This window comes from Lissotriton helveticus, chromosome 1_1 (genome assembly GCF_964261635.1).
Source record: "Lissotriton helveticus chromosome 1_1, aLisHel1.1, whole genome shotgun sequence".
In the NCBI taxonomy this organism is placed as follows: domain Eukaryota; kingdom Metazoa; phylum Chordata; class Amphibia; order Caudata; family Salamandridae; genus Lissotriton; species Lissotriton helveticus.
This window is the reverse complement of record NC_136057.1, coordinates 130467742-130484442: the sequence shown is the minus strand read 5'-3', so window position 1 is coordinate 130484442 and position 16701 is coordinate 130467742. Positions and strand designations below refer to the sequence as shown.

Below are 16701 nucleotides of genomic sequence, written 5' to 3'. Positions count from 1 at the left end.
GGAGCGCGAACTGGATTTGCATATTCTGGAACTGTGTCGTCCAAATAGGACGAAATAAAAATATCAGCTGCGGTCGGTTGGTGACGTAGCTTGGTCGGAACTAATGGTGGCGGGAAATTACTGGGTGCCTCTGGGGTCGCTTTTGGCAAGCCTTCGGCAAGGAGAGGGTACATACCCTTAATAAGGGCATGCCTCTGTCTGTCTGACTGTTCGACTTTGACTTGTTCACCTATCTCGATTAATTCTCTTTCTTGGGCTCGTTCTTGGGATTCTCTACTTAACTCTGACTTTCTGACTTCCTTTTCCGTTCTTCTATGCGCTTCCTTACGCCATAACTCGATGGCATCTTTCTGTGACTGTCTGGCTTTCTTTTTCCATAATGCTTCTTCTACTCGCATGATACATTCGGCATCCCATGTACCCGATACGGGCCATCTATACTTTTCTTCTAACTGTTTGGTATACTCTACCCATAAATCTAGATACAATATGGCGCTTATGCCATGTTTCTGATACATAAAGTGACCTGGACTGTCCCTAGGCGGAACAGGAACTGCTGCTTCCAGCAGACCCTTTCTAGTTTTTAACTGACGTAACTTGGAAAAGAGCGGCATTCTAAACTTGAATCGGAACACAATACAATACACGAAAAACAATAACAATTGGGAAAACAATTCAGGCATACCACGACATTGGAAATACATTAAACAATATCATAACATAACAGTTCGAACAGAATACTACCTGAAAATACTGAAAACAGAAACAGAACAGAATTCTCGAGAACGGAACAGGCTAGAGTTACTGGATGCACTGCTGTAACAGTACGGAACATACCGGTCCCATAAAGGAACGCATCAAGACCCGTATCCACCTAGGTGAACACTTCGTTTGTGGGCTTGGGTACCACCAACCCACGGACCAGGAGTCAATTTAGACTGACCCTGTCTAGACACTACCCCAGCAATGGTACTCACCGGGCAGCACGGAACGGAAGGCCTCGAACGGGACTGGACTACGACGGACTTCGGACTTCGGACTTCAGTTACGGGTGGGCCTCCGGATACCTCGGACCTTGGACTCTCGGCTTGGGCTCTGGTCGGGACTCGCCGCGTTCCTCCACCGTCTCGTTCGGATGCTGGACCGCCTCCTCCGTCTCCTCCGTGGGCCTGAGGGATACTTGAAGCAGAAATATCTGCACTTGGCCAGTATGGTTCCGTCACGACTGCAGAGGGTCAGGGGGTCGGCGTGGCTTCACCGACGCGTGGGGAAAGGGCAAGTCCCTGTTCGGGCGCCATTATGTGGTAAATAAATAAATAATACCCTATTTTTGACTAGACTTATAGCATAACAGATAGCTCAATAAATAAGAGTCAAGATTCGAGGTAGTAGGAGTTTCTGCAGGTTTATTACAGCATAAAGACAGGATCAGGACAACCTGCATAGGAACAGAATGACAGGGCCCAGCAGGACAACTGGGGCCCAGCAGGGGAAAAGAGGCCCAGCAGCTGCTGGGGCTAGGTCTGGGATGAGCGCGCTAACATTCAATAACAAAACATTGACTTATATACATAGCGCAAACACATAGCATTACATTGCAGTGGGCGTAACAGTAGGTGGAGTAGAAGGCGTGACGCGTAGCAGTCGCGAGAGATAACAGTAAAAAGAGGTGTAACTGGGAGTTTACTTAGACATGTGATGGAAAACGTAACAGAATATGTCATGAATGGGCGGGAACTTTGGAGGGGGCTACCTAAGGAGCCGGGGCCTCTAACCTAATGGTGCGCGAAAACTAGCAATGACGTGTTACTAGGAGAAGCTGGGGGCTACGAACTCTGTGCTAGGAGCAGAGACTAGAGTCTGGAGGGTCGGAGCGACATGTACCTAAACCCTATCTGGTATCTACTGTTTAGGGAACATGTTGATATAAACTAGAAGTCATGAGGGGAAAAGCTAACTTGACTCTAAGACTGGACCATGCATTATTCTACATGTAGTGCGTGAAGAATATTAAATGACCATTAAATACAGTATTTTCTCTAACGTGGAGACGAGAAGGCTAGACAAATGACGGAAACTATTGATGCAGTTCAGTAGCTTAGGAATGCAGAAGAGGAGGACTGAACTGATAGCAGGAACTATAACATACTTTTGGCAGACTCAGAGGCAGAGCCGGGGTGCACCGGGCACTGCAAGGCAGGAAGTAAGTGAAGGGTCGAGGATACAGGTGGGGGCTGTATCGCTCCTCAGCGAGGCTTTCAGGAGACAGGAGCTGAATCTGTGGTCCGGGCCCTTTTGAGGCCTGGAAACGGGGACTTTATAATTGAATAACGTGCACACTGAGAAACGTGGCAACATTACTTACATAGGCCTGATATTCGTAGTATTCACGAGGACTGGAAAATAGCATACTAGAGGTGGACACAACTGTAATTGCGTCTTTAATCAGAAATGGGGAATAACATATGCATATTGGTCATGCACACATAACATATGATGGATGAGGCGTAGGGACACAGAACATGGCAAAATTTACTTTTCCACAGGACAAGGAAGATTGAATTTCTAAGGTTGCAGAAATGTTTTGTCAAAGTGCTTTATGCCCTAAACACTCTCCCGTACCCTGAACATAATGAGATTAAGTAGAATACACCTCTGCGTGCCTAATGCTGCCATTTGCATTTCAGGACCAGTGATTAATGTGGCTTTATCAAGTTTAAAGCCATTAGGCGTTCCTGACCTGTCTGATACTTGCATATGGAAAGGATGGGTCATTTGAACCTAAAGATAGATAAACATATTCATAAATCACGATTTATGTCTGAATCTAATATAAAACTGTAAATTAGGATAGGTGATAAGAGAGAAGTTGAAGGCAGCTGCTAATTGAGCTGCATTTGTACATAGGCCTTCCTATATTATGATATCTATTCCTGCTTCAGTCCTTAATTGTAATGAATACTTTAATACCCAGGCATGAAGTCATCGTCGAGCTGTTTAGATAATCCAACTGTCTCGCCACCTCTTTCCCACTGCATCCTTAACCAGTGGCCTAGCCAGTGTGCCCTGGGCCCCAAGGCAAGAAAGGAAATGTGACCTCTGCCCTTTATTTGGGCTGTGGAAAACAGCAATAATCATTGTTCTGTGGGCCCGTCAGGCCTCTGTTTGAAGTGTGACAAACAGCAATTATCAGGGTTCAGTGGTCCTTTAGGGCATCTGGGACCTGGTGCCACTGCACCTGCTGCACCAATGGGAAGCTAAGCCCCTGCCCTTAACAGCTTCTATTCTAGCCCCACTGGAGAACCGAAACAACCAAGTACTGATCTGGCCATATATGCATGCATGCAGCCGCCTCTTCCACTGAAGGGATTTAAGTCGCATGAAAACAGCATGCGCGAAACAACCATTTTCTGAGGTAAAGTCAACCAACACCTCATCTGGTCCAACCTGAACCCATTTAAAACCAGGGACGAAAAAAACAGTTCATCGTCATCCCTTGCTTATCAGAAGGGTAAAACAGATTAATCTAACATTACAGTGTACCACATAACAAATTGTGATTCTGTTTACAAATTAAAGCTCGCATGCATATAGAAAGGGCAGCATTTGGCCAAAATAGCCATTTTCCCTACCCATATTTTTAACACATCTTATACAAAAAAAGCTCATTACATTGTCAGCCGAAAATAGTCATTAGCGCCTACTCATAACCAAATGCCATTTAGAATTGTCTTTCACTTCAAGCTCTCAAAGGTAAATTGATATAAAAGCAGTATTGAATTGTTTGACATTGTGTACTGTTACCAAAATTTATAGCATCAATTTTATGACACACCATAGAAAAAAGGAGTTGTATATATATACTAAACCTCCAGAAACGTTTGATTAACCAGTTATAAAGTCACATCTAGCTTAGGTAGTTTATAGTCTTCTTTTTTTTGTTAATAGTAATTATTTCACATTTTTACTGAATATGCATGGCTAAACGCTTATATGTCCCAAAGGCGAGACCTATTGGCTATGACAATGCTTGTTATTGATTGAGTTCATTGAGCGGCAGAACTTTTGATTAAGTCCTGAAGAATGCCACAAACACCTCCTTGGAGGGTTAAATGGCTGAAACATGTTGACCTCTTATTGACTCTAACAGTGCATATATATTTCTCCCACAGTGTCCTGTTTTTAATCCTGCCACAACGGCTTACAAATAATGGAAACCACATACCCTTTAGCAAGTTTTAACTTTCACTCTGCTGCCCCCACTACCCTGAGCTCATTATTGTGGTATTTAGTATACCTTTCTCAATAACAAAATATGCCTGAACTCCTCCCTCTCAGTGTATCACGGTGCAAGGAGATTCCCAATAAGGAAGCATGCCAACTATGGTGGGTGAGGGAAATCGTCCTTTTAAAGGGATATTTCATCTTAGCTAGGCCTTCATTTGCAACAGTAATCCTCAGAGACCCAAGGGTTTTTTGAATGTGGTAGAAATGCATTTTTACCCCTTCATTGTACGTTCAAGCACAGACCATTGCATGAAATGTTGTGATCTATGTAGGAAAAATACTCTGTGCACTGACAAAATGTGTTAAAATAACAGAAAGTTGATAATCACATTTAATAACTTCTCATACCTGGATTTATCAAGAAGAGAAGTCTGTTAATTCTAGCATATTTTTGATACCACAAGGTATAAGAAATTAGGGGATCTTTATCTGATATCTTTATCAGTAAATTATCTGAAATTATTGAACATAAACTTTTCCAAGTATTATTTCTAAAGATTAAGGAATTGGTCTTTTCTAAACTATCCCCAGTGGGTATGACTACAATAACCACCTCTCTCAAATCAATATTGTGCTTGTTTTAGTGAGAAAGCTAAATGATCTAGGAGAAACCAGGAACTGGCATCAGTATTTTTCTTAGGAAGCTTAAAGTTATAGAGTGAAAACACTTTTTAGAATGCCCTGAAAATTTTGATAAATATATTTCAATATGTTTGACAAAAATAATAGGTACATTTCATGACAATATTGAAATGGGAACTAACAGGAATAAATATTTACACAACATTACAAAAATATTAGAGACTAAATTTCAGCAATATAGGAAATACTGAGGTTCATGTACTAATAATCCATTAGGTAAAAAGTGGTTGCTTGTAGAGTCAGCACACTACTTTGTCTGTGATAGCTTTTAAATAAAGGCATTTTTAATGCACCCCATTTTTCTTTCAGATTCACAAATGTCACCTTGGGTTACTACCTCCTGTTACTGTTTTTCAGTCCACATATGGTTTCAAAGCTCAATACATACCTTAATGATGTATTCAATATTCAGAAGGGAAACTATTAACATTCCCCTTCCAAATTCGAAATTGTTAAATGGGCTTAGTACATTTCAAAAAGGGGTTTAGCATTTGAAAACTCTGTGAATTACTGAACCAGTAGATTTTTTTAACAATAAAACGTGAGGCAATTTTTCTCAATTCCCTCCAAATTAAGTTTGCTAATATTGTTAGTTGAAAGATAATCGGTGCACGTACCTATTTAGGGTTAGTGTTGCTTCAGATCAAATAAAAACCATCACACATAACTCTTACACAATACTTAAAGACAGAATTTCTGACATCCAGCATTAATGTTTTGTTAAATATATTTGCAAATGTTGTCACTTAAACAGGAAAGCAGCTAAAGCAGTCTCTGGACATAAAGTAGGATGTAATCATAATCTTTCGATAAATTTTCTGAGTTTCAGGAACAATGTGTGTCTTCTGGGTTTACTCTAAACTACTATAATAAAAATATTCAATGCTTTTAGATTTGATCTGTTTGTACTAGTTTCTATTGCAGACAATAATCTAGATTTAGACCAAGGATCAATTCCACCCATAGCTTTTAAAATCTATTTATCAATGATCTCTATTAGTGTTATTGCAACTGTAATATAACTGATCTGAGAAGTGGACCTTCAAGTATTATGCTCAGTCAATTTATTGAACAAACTATGGAGTTAAAATCTGAATAGATTAGATCCACAAGCATTGCCTGACCACTGTATTTTACATCAATAGATTTCTTATCAGCACATTTTCTCTAAGTACAATTCAGTCATCTTCTATTTTTCGCGGAGCTCGTGCTGGGTCTGTTAGAACTCTTTTAAAATATGACATTTAAATGTCCAAAAAATAAGGAATTCTCGTTTCAAGCCTGGTCAAACCTTAATGAATGGTACACCAAAAGATGCCCTTCTGTTCCTACATTTGATTGTGCACCATGATTCAGAAATGGCATGTTTTTGCTTTTGGAAGTAAAATTCTAAACATATTTATTGTTGTTACCAGCCGAAACATTATCACTAATTGGGACGATAACAACAAGTGGTCTTGTGATGCTTGCTGTAATGGGAAGTGTTTATTCAAAAAGTGGATGGAATTCAAGTTTAGGAGACAATTTTACAAAAGTGTATGGATTTTGTATATATTTCAAATTGTTGATCTCCAAAATGGCCTAAATCAATAAATTGAATTGAAATTCAAGTTTATCATTTGAATCCTATTGTTGGAAAAGATGTGATTTTGAACCCCATGAGGCGGTTCCTTTCCAGAAAGCATTCAGGTTGTAATCATGAGTCAAATAATGCTGAGGAGGTTAAAATATTCAAATTGAATTCTAATTACATATGAAATGTTCAATGTTCAATATATTTCTCTTAGTATTTTAATGTGAGGACTTTATTGTTTAAGGAAACTAATTAGTCTTTGTTTTTCTATATGTAGGAAGCATTACATTAATGAAATCACTGTATCCCACCTTCGTTGTTTCCTTTCCTGTTCTTTATGAACGTTTCTATTGTTGAATTTTAAAGATTGCCCGAAATTAGGAATTGAGCTCTACATAACTTTGCTGTGTTACAGTGTGTTGATTTTTAAGTACTACTTTTGTCTCTTATGTGTATGACAACTGATGTTTTGTTTTGCTTTAATAATCAGCTTATGTTTATTAGGTTTTATTATTCAATAAAATGTTTCAAACACAACAAATGGTAGTTGATATGTATTTACAACTGCAGCATTTTTATAGTATGGGTCAGTTTCAAAGGGGCCAAAAATATGGTCTGTGGGATGACGGAGGACCACATTGGCATTAGCAGGGAGAGGTTTGGGCAGGTGACATGGGGTACATGTAAGGTTGGAAGTAGGGGGAACAAAGCATGTACATTGTGTGGACTGTGACTCCTGGAGTTATTGTGAGGGATACCATGCTACCCTGTAAATGAATCCCCTAGTGAATATTATCAACAAACTTTATTCGGTTTTATAAAAGAAAAACATCTTCCAAGTTACAGATTGACAAATATAATATGGCCAAGTTAATCAGAACACAAGATATAAATTCATGAATTACAGCAGTAGTACTTGTGTCTTTGAGATCTCAATGAATGCCGTCATCAGAATCGGAAGCCGCTGGGGACCACACAGTGCATGGGCCGTTACTGGTTCAAGCAAAGTATCAACATCCGTTGGCATGACTGATGGGAGTGTGTTGTTCTATTGTAACATAGCTAGGATACATGAAGAATTACGACTCAAGGATGACCTACCCCCCCTTTAATGGAGTGTTAATTGTTTCAAAGCAAGTAGAGTATAGGTTGTCCAGTGTAAAAGCAAAAGTTGAGAACAAAAGCAGTTCACTTGAAAATAAGAGGGAGGTAACTGTTGTGAAAGGGAAGAAGGAAATAAATAAAACAAATGACCAGAGCTTCAAAGGGCAGTGCTTCAGGTGTGGTATAACAGGCCATTTGGCTAACTGGAGAGAGTGCCCAGAATGGAAGGCTGTGTCTGAGGGTTGTGGCAGGAAGGGGCATTTTGTTAAATGTTGAAGGTACCAGAACAACGAGAAAAGGTATAAAAGCCCCAAAGTATCTGAAATGTGTAATGAAATAGTCTTGCAAATGAATGAGTCAGGTGACGGTAGTCCCAAGGATATTGTAGATGCAATGTTTGATTCTTGCTCCAGACTAACCATTATTCCTGACCAGTACTCAGATACAAGTTCAAAGATAGAGCCCAGTTCAATAACATGGACATACAACCTAGTGGGTGTGGGGGCCAACACATCATGAAAGGCTACTGTTTGGGGAATATTCAGGACTGTGGAAAGAAAACCCTAAGCAAAGTGTACTTGTCTGAGAAAGGTGACAACATTTTAGGATGGCCAGTCCAGAAAATCTTAGGTGTAGTTCTTGACCCTTATTCCTCACTACAAATCCAAGTTCAAGCGATCAAGGACAACTGTTTTGTACACATGTGCAGAAGTATTTAGCAGAAAATTAAGATGCCTCAAATCATACATCCACAAAAGTAAGTTAAAACCTAATGCAACCCCTGTTGTATCCAAGGTCTGTAGACTGCCAGTGAACATAAAATGATGAGGTGAGACCCGAATTGGAGAGATTATGTGAACAGAATGTCATTGAGCCAGTCGAAGCCACAGAGTGGTTAACTCCCATTCTGGGAGCACAAAAGCTGACAGCAAGGTGAGATTGTGTGTACATTTAAGAGCACTGAACAAGGAAGTAGTGTTTGAAAGATTTACCCTACCCACGATTTATGAAATGTTTACAGCCTTAATGGGAGCAAACATTTTTTCAACCCTCAACTTGTCATCAGCCTATTACCAAATAAGGTTGCACCCTGAGTCACAAGACCTCACTGCCTTAATCATACCCATAGGCGCTAACAGGTTCAAACATATGCCTTTTGGGCTGGTATCTGCAGCATCCAGTGTTCCAGAGAGCAATGTCATCAATGCTCAAAGACATTACAGGAGTATCTATTACGAGGAAGATGTATTGGTACGTGGGGCAACCAAAACAGAACACGATGGGAGGGCTGTGAAAATACTAGAGAAATATGAACGTTTTGGACTCACAGTTAAAGCAGCCAAGTGCAAATTTGCATGTGAATAAATAACTCATGTGGGGCACAAGATCTCCAGGAAAGGCACTGAACCAAAGGATGACCTGGATGAACTCTAGCATAAACCTAGCCGTTCGAACCAACAAAGATAAACTACGGTCATTCCTTGGCATGGTAGAGTTTTACAATAAATTACTAAGAAATTTCACAAACAGAACATTCCAAATGAGGTAGCTAATTAAATCAAATCACCTTGCCCAACAATTACCAAATCCGCCCTGTCTCTCATGTTTACAGTATTTATTATGGATTTCAGTGGCGTTTCCCATGGTTTTCCAAAACTATGTTTTTCCAGAATTTACAAAACATGTTTTTGTAGTGATTGCTATAAAGTACCTATTTGATTTAAAGAAAAAATAATGCAGATTATGTAGTGTCTTTCCATTTTGCAGTGTATTCAATGGATCTATGTAAGACCCTTAAGGATAGAAAGTCTGTGTATTGCACGGTTACTCACAGGCACATCTCATTACCTTCTCACATCTCATTACCTCTCACACTCACTCAGGGCCTGATTACGGTCTTGGCAGATGGGTTACTCCGTCACAAACGTTAAGGATATCCCGTTTACCAAAATACAATTCCATTATATCCTATGGAATTGTAATTTGGCGGACTGGATATCTGTCACGGTTGTGACAGAGTAACCTTGTCTGCCAAGATAGTAATACGGCCCTCAGTCTGGTTTATAGGACTGGTTATGGATTAAGAAAAAAAGAGTGCTATATTCAAATGTTTTGATGAACAACATCATGGACACAGTTAGGGGGACACTCATCTACTCCTTACTTTAATGACACTTCAGGAGTGGAACAACGTTGGCAAATAACTGGATGGTACCACCTACAGGCAAGCAGGGGTACTGTTGAAGATTTTCCAGATCTTCTCTGATGCTGGGGAATATTCAAAAGGTTAGAAACCTGCATCTAAAAGTGTCCGAATTTTAACCTTTGAGGGTTCACTAATAAATACTCAGAAATTGCAACATTCAGGAATTGCTCCCACAATGGCTAAATCAGGCCATGGATCCACAGCGTTTGAGGGTTCACCCATGTATTCTCAAAACTAACAGCGTTCTATTCAAGAATGTGGATGTGGATGTGGATGAAGGTGGATGTAGTTCATCAGTTTCTTATGTAGTTCATTCAATAATTCACCTAAATACCTTTTTGTTCCCAAATACAACTTGATTCATGTAGGTCCAATAATGAGTGCAAGTGAACATTAACTCAAAGACGAGAAAAGTTTTTGTTCAACGCACATCTTGATCTCATATTTCAAGATGCTCTCATATATTATAATAAAGGAAAAGAAGGCAAGGTGAAATAGAAGAATGGCAGAGGATCACATAATTTTGTCAAGTGGGGTACCTTGTAATGAACCCAAGTTTTCTCGTTCGTCATTGTGCTAATCAGCCACTAAATGGGTATCTATTTCTCTCCCATTTTACATCAAACATTTCTTTGACTTTAATTCTTGTCTGCCACCTAGGGTGTGACCCTAGGTGGCAGGCAGAAAACATACAAAAGCTTGGCTTGTTTTGTGCTCAAGGATAAAAAACCCTTATGCTGAGCCAGAGCCACACATACAATTCAAGCCTTCTGTGGCTTGTCCGCCTCTATCACATTTAGGCAATGAAATGGACAAAAACATGGAAAGCACATGGTTTGACCATGATCAAGCAATGTGGTGAAGTAGGAGTCCTAACTCCACAGCACAAGTCTCCTGTGTTTCAGTCATTAATATTCTCACTACATCATATTTCAGTGAGTGCACTCTGAGACGGGATGTCCCTTCCCCACGTGTAAAATTAATTGCATTGTTGGGTTACAGTCCTGTTTTTCCATCACATACTTACTTAAAGTGTTTAGTTTGAATTGTTATTCCAAATACTGTTAAACAAAGAAGAGAAAGATCTTGAGAAAACAATTTGTCACAAGGGGAGGCTGGGAATTATGAAAAACAAGTCTCCTGGTTTAATATATTCCATCTTGTTTGTTTCAGACCTTATCACATCTGGTGGAATGAACAGACTTCTCTTCTGGAAACACCTGGTATGAGAAGGTTTTAAATAGGATTATCAAAGTTTCATTATTTTTAATGCATTTTCTTAGTACATAGAGTGTTTTCCCTACATCACAATATTATAAGCAGTGTGCTGTGCTTAAACTACAATGATGGGGTAAGAATTTAGTGGGCAGATGTTTGTGCCTAGAATCTTGCGATTCTAAAATACCGAGTCGCTGTTTTAGAATCACATATTATTTAGTGATTCCTTATTATTACCTAACAGCGATTCGGTAAATAACAAATCGCTATTAGGTAGTATGACTTCATTCATTCGAATGTGCCTAAAGGCCCATAGAAATGAATGGTATTGCATTTTCTAATTTGCAATTACCGAATTGGTAACTACAAATTAGCGAATGAAAATCCAAGGGTGCCCGGTGGCCTAAGGCCCCCTGAAGCATCCCCAAAATGTAAATAGTGCACATCTAAAGGGGACACATGCCTTACGGGCATGTGTGCACAACATTGCACTTTGACAAAATGCATTTATTTTACATTTTTCGACATTCGCACATGGTTCCATCAACTAGAAGTTGATGGTAATTAGCGCTTCCTAAATGCACAGTTCGCATTTAGGAAAGGCTTCCTACATGTGCAATAGGGATTCGCAAATTGCATTTCCCAAAAAATAATTATTACCTAAATTGTGAATTCCTAAGCCTTTCATTCATAGGAAAAGTGCTTTTTCCGTACGCAAACGGGCTGATTCTGCGAATCGGCCTGTTTGTGAGTGCAAAAAGGCTTGATACATCTGGCCCCTATAGCCTTAGCCACATGCCATTCACAGTTCAGCTGTACAGATGCCGTTTAAATTGGTAGCTCAACATGCGAAGTGCCACATGAAAGAGTCCATGTGATAACAAATGATTATGTATTGAGCTTACCTTAAACCTCGTACACAGTCAAATAAAAAGTAGCATAATCTCAAGAGTGTGAATTTTACGACCACAAATAATGCTTTTCAAGGATTTCCAACTCACAGAAAGGGGTCAGTAATTCATTGCACAGTGCAATTAGGAGGGTGACCGAAGGAGCACCGCCTGCTTTACTGCGAAGACACATCAAAGGTATTTGACCACAATGGCGATCGCAAACAATTTATCATATCCGGATACAAGAGTTCAGGTGGTATCTGTTCAGCAAATCTCTTGATGTGGGCAGTTTTCTCTTTGGGAACCATGTTGATGGCCTTAGGGAAAGGAGAGGATAGACAGTTGGTTTGGTTGGCCAATGCAAAGTTCTGTGATGTCTTCCAAATCTGAAAACTTTTTTTCTGTCTTTTTAATGGATATGAGGTGCCTCTAAAATAAACAATATATTAAAATATATTAATTTGGCAAAGTGAATGCAGAGATGCTGTCGTACTGACCCTAGTATGTCACCTTCTCTGTATATTCAGCAAATCATAGATAGTCACACAAAGCAACCTACCTACAAGGGACTATGAGAGGTCTTGGACCGGTCCTGTGACCTGGAGGGTCACACCAAGTGTGCCCGTTTTTTACGACAGAGAACTGTCATGGGTTTAACAGATAGAGCGGTGGTGGCAATGCACCCTGTTGTAAGGATCAATAGTCTGATGAGATCTTTTCATCAGGATCATTGGATTGGCGTCCTACTGACCCACTCGTGTAAAGCTCTGTTTCTATGTCCCTGTCCAGGCTTTGCGCTAACATCTCAAGTGCGTGTTAACCATGTTGGTGTATTTAGCTTGTAAGGGAAATACTCAGAATGTGAGAGTGTGCCAGAGTAAACTACATCTCGTTTCTACCAGTTGTGTATACAAGTGGGACCATCTAGCCCTCTTTTATGCCCCATTTCAAAGTCCTTTGTTACCAAGGAATAAATTGCTTTGCAGAGAACTCAGGTGCTTGCTTGCCACCATGGCTGGTGTCTGCCTGACAGTCTAACCCACTTGAAGGGACAACATCTGCAGTCTGAATTAATTGCTGGTACCTGTCCTGAAGAACCTAGAAGACTGCCTATTGCAGATACCTACTCTGGATATTTGATTGCATCACCATACAAACATGCTACTCAGATAAATACACGTAAAACTTTGGATATGTTAATTTTATATTATGGAATTCCTTTACAGATTCAGGCAGATAATGGTTCACATTTTAAAGGGACGATGGTACAAGAATATTGTGCACAACATAATACCGGGTGGATTTTTCATATTCCTTAATACCCACAAGGCGCAGGCTTAATTGAATGCATGAATGGTCTTTTGAGATCAATTGAAAAAACTGTTGAACGGTTCTTTGGAAAACTGGAAAGATAATTTATTTGATCCTTTACAAATTCTGAATAATCGTCCTTTGAACAACTCTGAAACTCCCTTAATGGGAACGTTAACTCCTTCTGTGAATGTTTTAGCCCCACACAGCAGTTGCCACGATAATCTATTGGGAAATATCTGCCGGAACCTTGGCTCCACATAGAGCGACCCCTGAAGCTGCTGGTCTGGATTTACATACTTTGAAGCAGCATACCTTGAAACCAGGAAACATTGTTCTTATTGAAACTGGAATTGGTGTCCAAATACCAGCAGGACACTTTGGGTTGATCGCCCCACGCTCTGGACTAGCACTGAAAGGCATCCAGGTGCAGAGTGGCGTGATTGATTCTGATTACCAAGGTGAAATAAACATTATTCTGTTGAACAGTGGTGATCTGGATTTAATAATCCAGCCCGGAGACCGAGTTGCCCAGTTGGTCATAATGCCAGTTTTGGGAGGTGTGGTGAGTAAGGGAACTGCCCCAACCCTCCTGACTGTACATGGAGAAGGAGGTTTTGACTCACTGATAAAAATCCAGGAGCCAGAGTGTGGGTTCAGTCACCCAATCAACCCCCCGAACCGGCTGAAGTAATTGCCACGGTCAGTGATAATACAATATTGGTCATGAAACCTAGAGAGTAAAAATGGGACTGCGTCCCAGCAGATAAATGTTATCTTCAAGAATGAGTAATACCTGTTTTTGACTCCTTTCTTTAGGTCATTGTATGGATTGCTGCTGCAGGATTTGTCGTCGCAGGACTCCTTTCGGCATGGTGCGCATGGGGCCAAGGTGGGCTGGAGGCATCCCAAGGCAAGACGGTCGACCGCGAGCACAGGATGAATTTGATTTTGACCAACAAACTGAACATTTGGGAGAATCTTGCACACAGGGTGCAAAACCCTTCCTACTTTTGCATGACGAACATGAGGAGTGTTCTTGATATCGCATCAACCTGTTTAGAAACTGTTCCAACTCCTGTTGCTGTTTTGATGAATATCTTCAACGTTAACAATATCGACAGAAATACTGGCATTGATGATGTACGACATCATCTATCAATTTATTGGTTTTTGCAAATCTTGCCAAAGGACTACTAAATCTAATGAATTACAGACCTTTGAGATAAACACTTACAACATCACTGAGTGTGATGTTTGTTACAATTTTACGTGCGATCACAGTTAATTGGCAAATATGCACAGATTAAACTAGAAAATGTTTCTGCACTTTCTCAACATGTACGGACTTTGTGCCACAATCGTAAACTTAACATGTGTTCATAATTCTGTGTTTTGCAAAAATATAGTGTTTGCTATTAGTCACTATAAAAATATCTTATTGCCAACCGTATCGCTCTTTTCATGTGGAAATATTTTACGGTCCTTTATTCCAGCGAACATTTCTGATGGACCGTGTGCTTTAACAAGACTCAGTTTGATGATGTTTTCTTTAACTCCTTCTATTCATAGTCGGACTGTACGTGAGGCTTCTCAGTTAGATGAACACTGCAAATCTAATTTGCATTTGATTTCTAAATCTGAATATATTAGTTTAGCTGCCTCAATTGTAGGCATCCCTGGACTATCAATTTACAATTCTAGAGCTATAAGTAGATTAGCTTGTCTCATGGTTAAGTCAATCAACCACACTTCGACTGCTTTATCTGAATTTTCACTCGATGCACAGGGTGAACAACGAGCTATTTTGCAGAATAGAGCTGCCATTAATTACTTACTTTTAAAACATAATCATGGATGCTCCGATTTTGAAGGTTTATGTTGTTTTAATCTTTCTGACCACTCTAAATCTATCCAGTCTCATATTAATGGTTTACCTGAATTATCTTCAGAAGTCTGACAAAATTTGGATCAGGGATGGTGGGATTGGCTCTTTGGGTGGTTACCTGATCTTGGTTTACTTCGTTCCATTTTGGGTGGTGCACTATTGGTCGTTTGCTTTCTAATTGCAATATGTTGTTGAATTCAATGTGTACCTAATCTTTTAAGTATGTTTCGACCTGGTACTTTAACTAGATCTTTCACTTATGTCTCCTATTATTCTGGCAATGATTGCGTACTGTTTAATGTTTTTGTTTGATTCGATGGTGTTGGACAATGGTCATGGGTGGAATGTAATGAATGTGCCATTTATATGGTTGAATGGCCCAATTATGACCATTGCCCATCACCATCTCAGTATATTCTGACCCAATATACTGATGTATAGGCCTGCATAGTATGAATACGCTACAAAGTAGGGCTTAATTCTGCCTTTTCTGTTTCCAACTTCATCTTGCTTCGTGGCAGTGCTTGCCTAACGGCTTTGGCATACTCTTATGCCGTCTTGCATACTAATTTTGCTTGTTTGCAGGAATAGAGGCCTAAGCTTGAGCGACTCCATTTTCTAGGCTTTCGCCATCTTCTGAACCTTTCTAGGTGAGAAGCCATGTTTTGCTTTTCACTTGTTTTCTGCACTTCGCATGTTGGTAGAAACCGTTTCTTGTCAGAGGAATGTACTCTGCTCCGAAGTCATAACATACGCCTGGCCAGCTGAAGCTGTGGCCTTGGTGCGGAGTGGTATGGAATCTGATGGGAAAGAGGGGGCGAGGCTCACAGGGGCTTTGTCTTACGTTCCCACTAGTACTAAAGGAGGTGTCTGAACTCTGTTCGTTGAAAGTCCATCACAGGGCAGACGTGGAGATGTGACGGTGGAACAAATGGTGTCACTCTGTCTCCTGATTCTGCCGGAGAAATGGGCTCCCCTCTGGCAAAGTGGAAGCGGGATGAGCAGACAGTTGGTGAGGTGTTCCACTAATTCTTATATTTCTATTATTCTTATCTAACTATCTTCTTATGTTTTCAGGTTCTATACATTTATATTCATATGTGTTCTATATATGTTTTACTGATTGCATTTAGCAATTGCCTAGGTGATAGTTTGAGGATGGATATTTGCTTATAATACAATTTGGCATACCGTGTATTCATGATACTAATAAAGAAACCCCAGAGTATATAATTATTTGTTTGTGTTCCTTGTGGAGGAAGGTCGGGCCCCTTTTTTACCAAGTGCTTACGGAAGGATGGGTGAATTCCCTTCCAATGGGAAATTGTTGATACGTGAGGGAAACCGGCTCCCAGCAAGGAGTGAAATTCTAATTCTTCCACCCCCAGCCTTGTTGTGAAAGGCATTGTGTGTATTTGTGCATTGGGTATATGTAGTTCTTCCTAGGTGAGTATTCTGTAGCGGAGAGGAGCAGCAAATTGCCTCACACACAACGCCTGTCTCTAGGGAGATTGTAGTGTGTATGAACCCTTTCGGCAAGGTATAGTATTATTATTAGTCCTTTTTTTGGGGTAAGTAT

At 40.1% G+C, this 16701-nt stretch overlaps 1 protein-coding gene across 1 annotated transcript in view; it reads left to right on the top strand.

Annotated features, from left to right (window-relative positions):
• LOC144769066 (uncharacterized) overlaps positions 1-16358 on the top strand; it is a 55886-nt gene extending 39528 nt beyond the window's left edge. The window contains exons 3-4 of the mRNA XM_078653089.1: positions 10986-11035; positions 14054-16358. Coding sequence (XP_078509215.1) covers positions 10986-11035; positions 14054-14277 — 274 coding nt within the window. The 3' untranslated portion in view covers positions 14278-16358. The remainder of the gene's footprint in view (positions 1-10985; positions 11036-14053) is intronic.
• Positions 16359-16701: the final 343 nt, after the last annotated feature.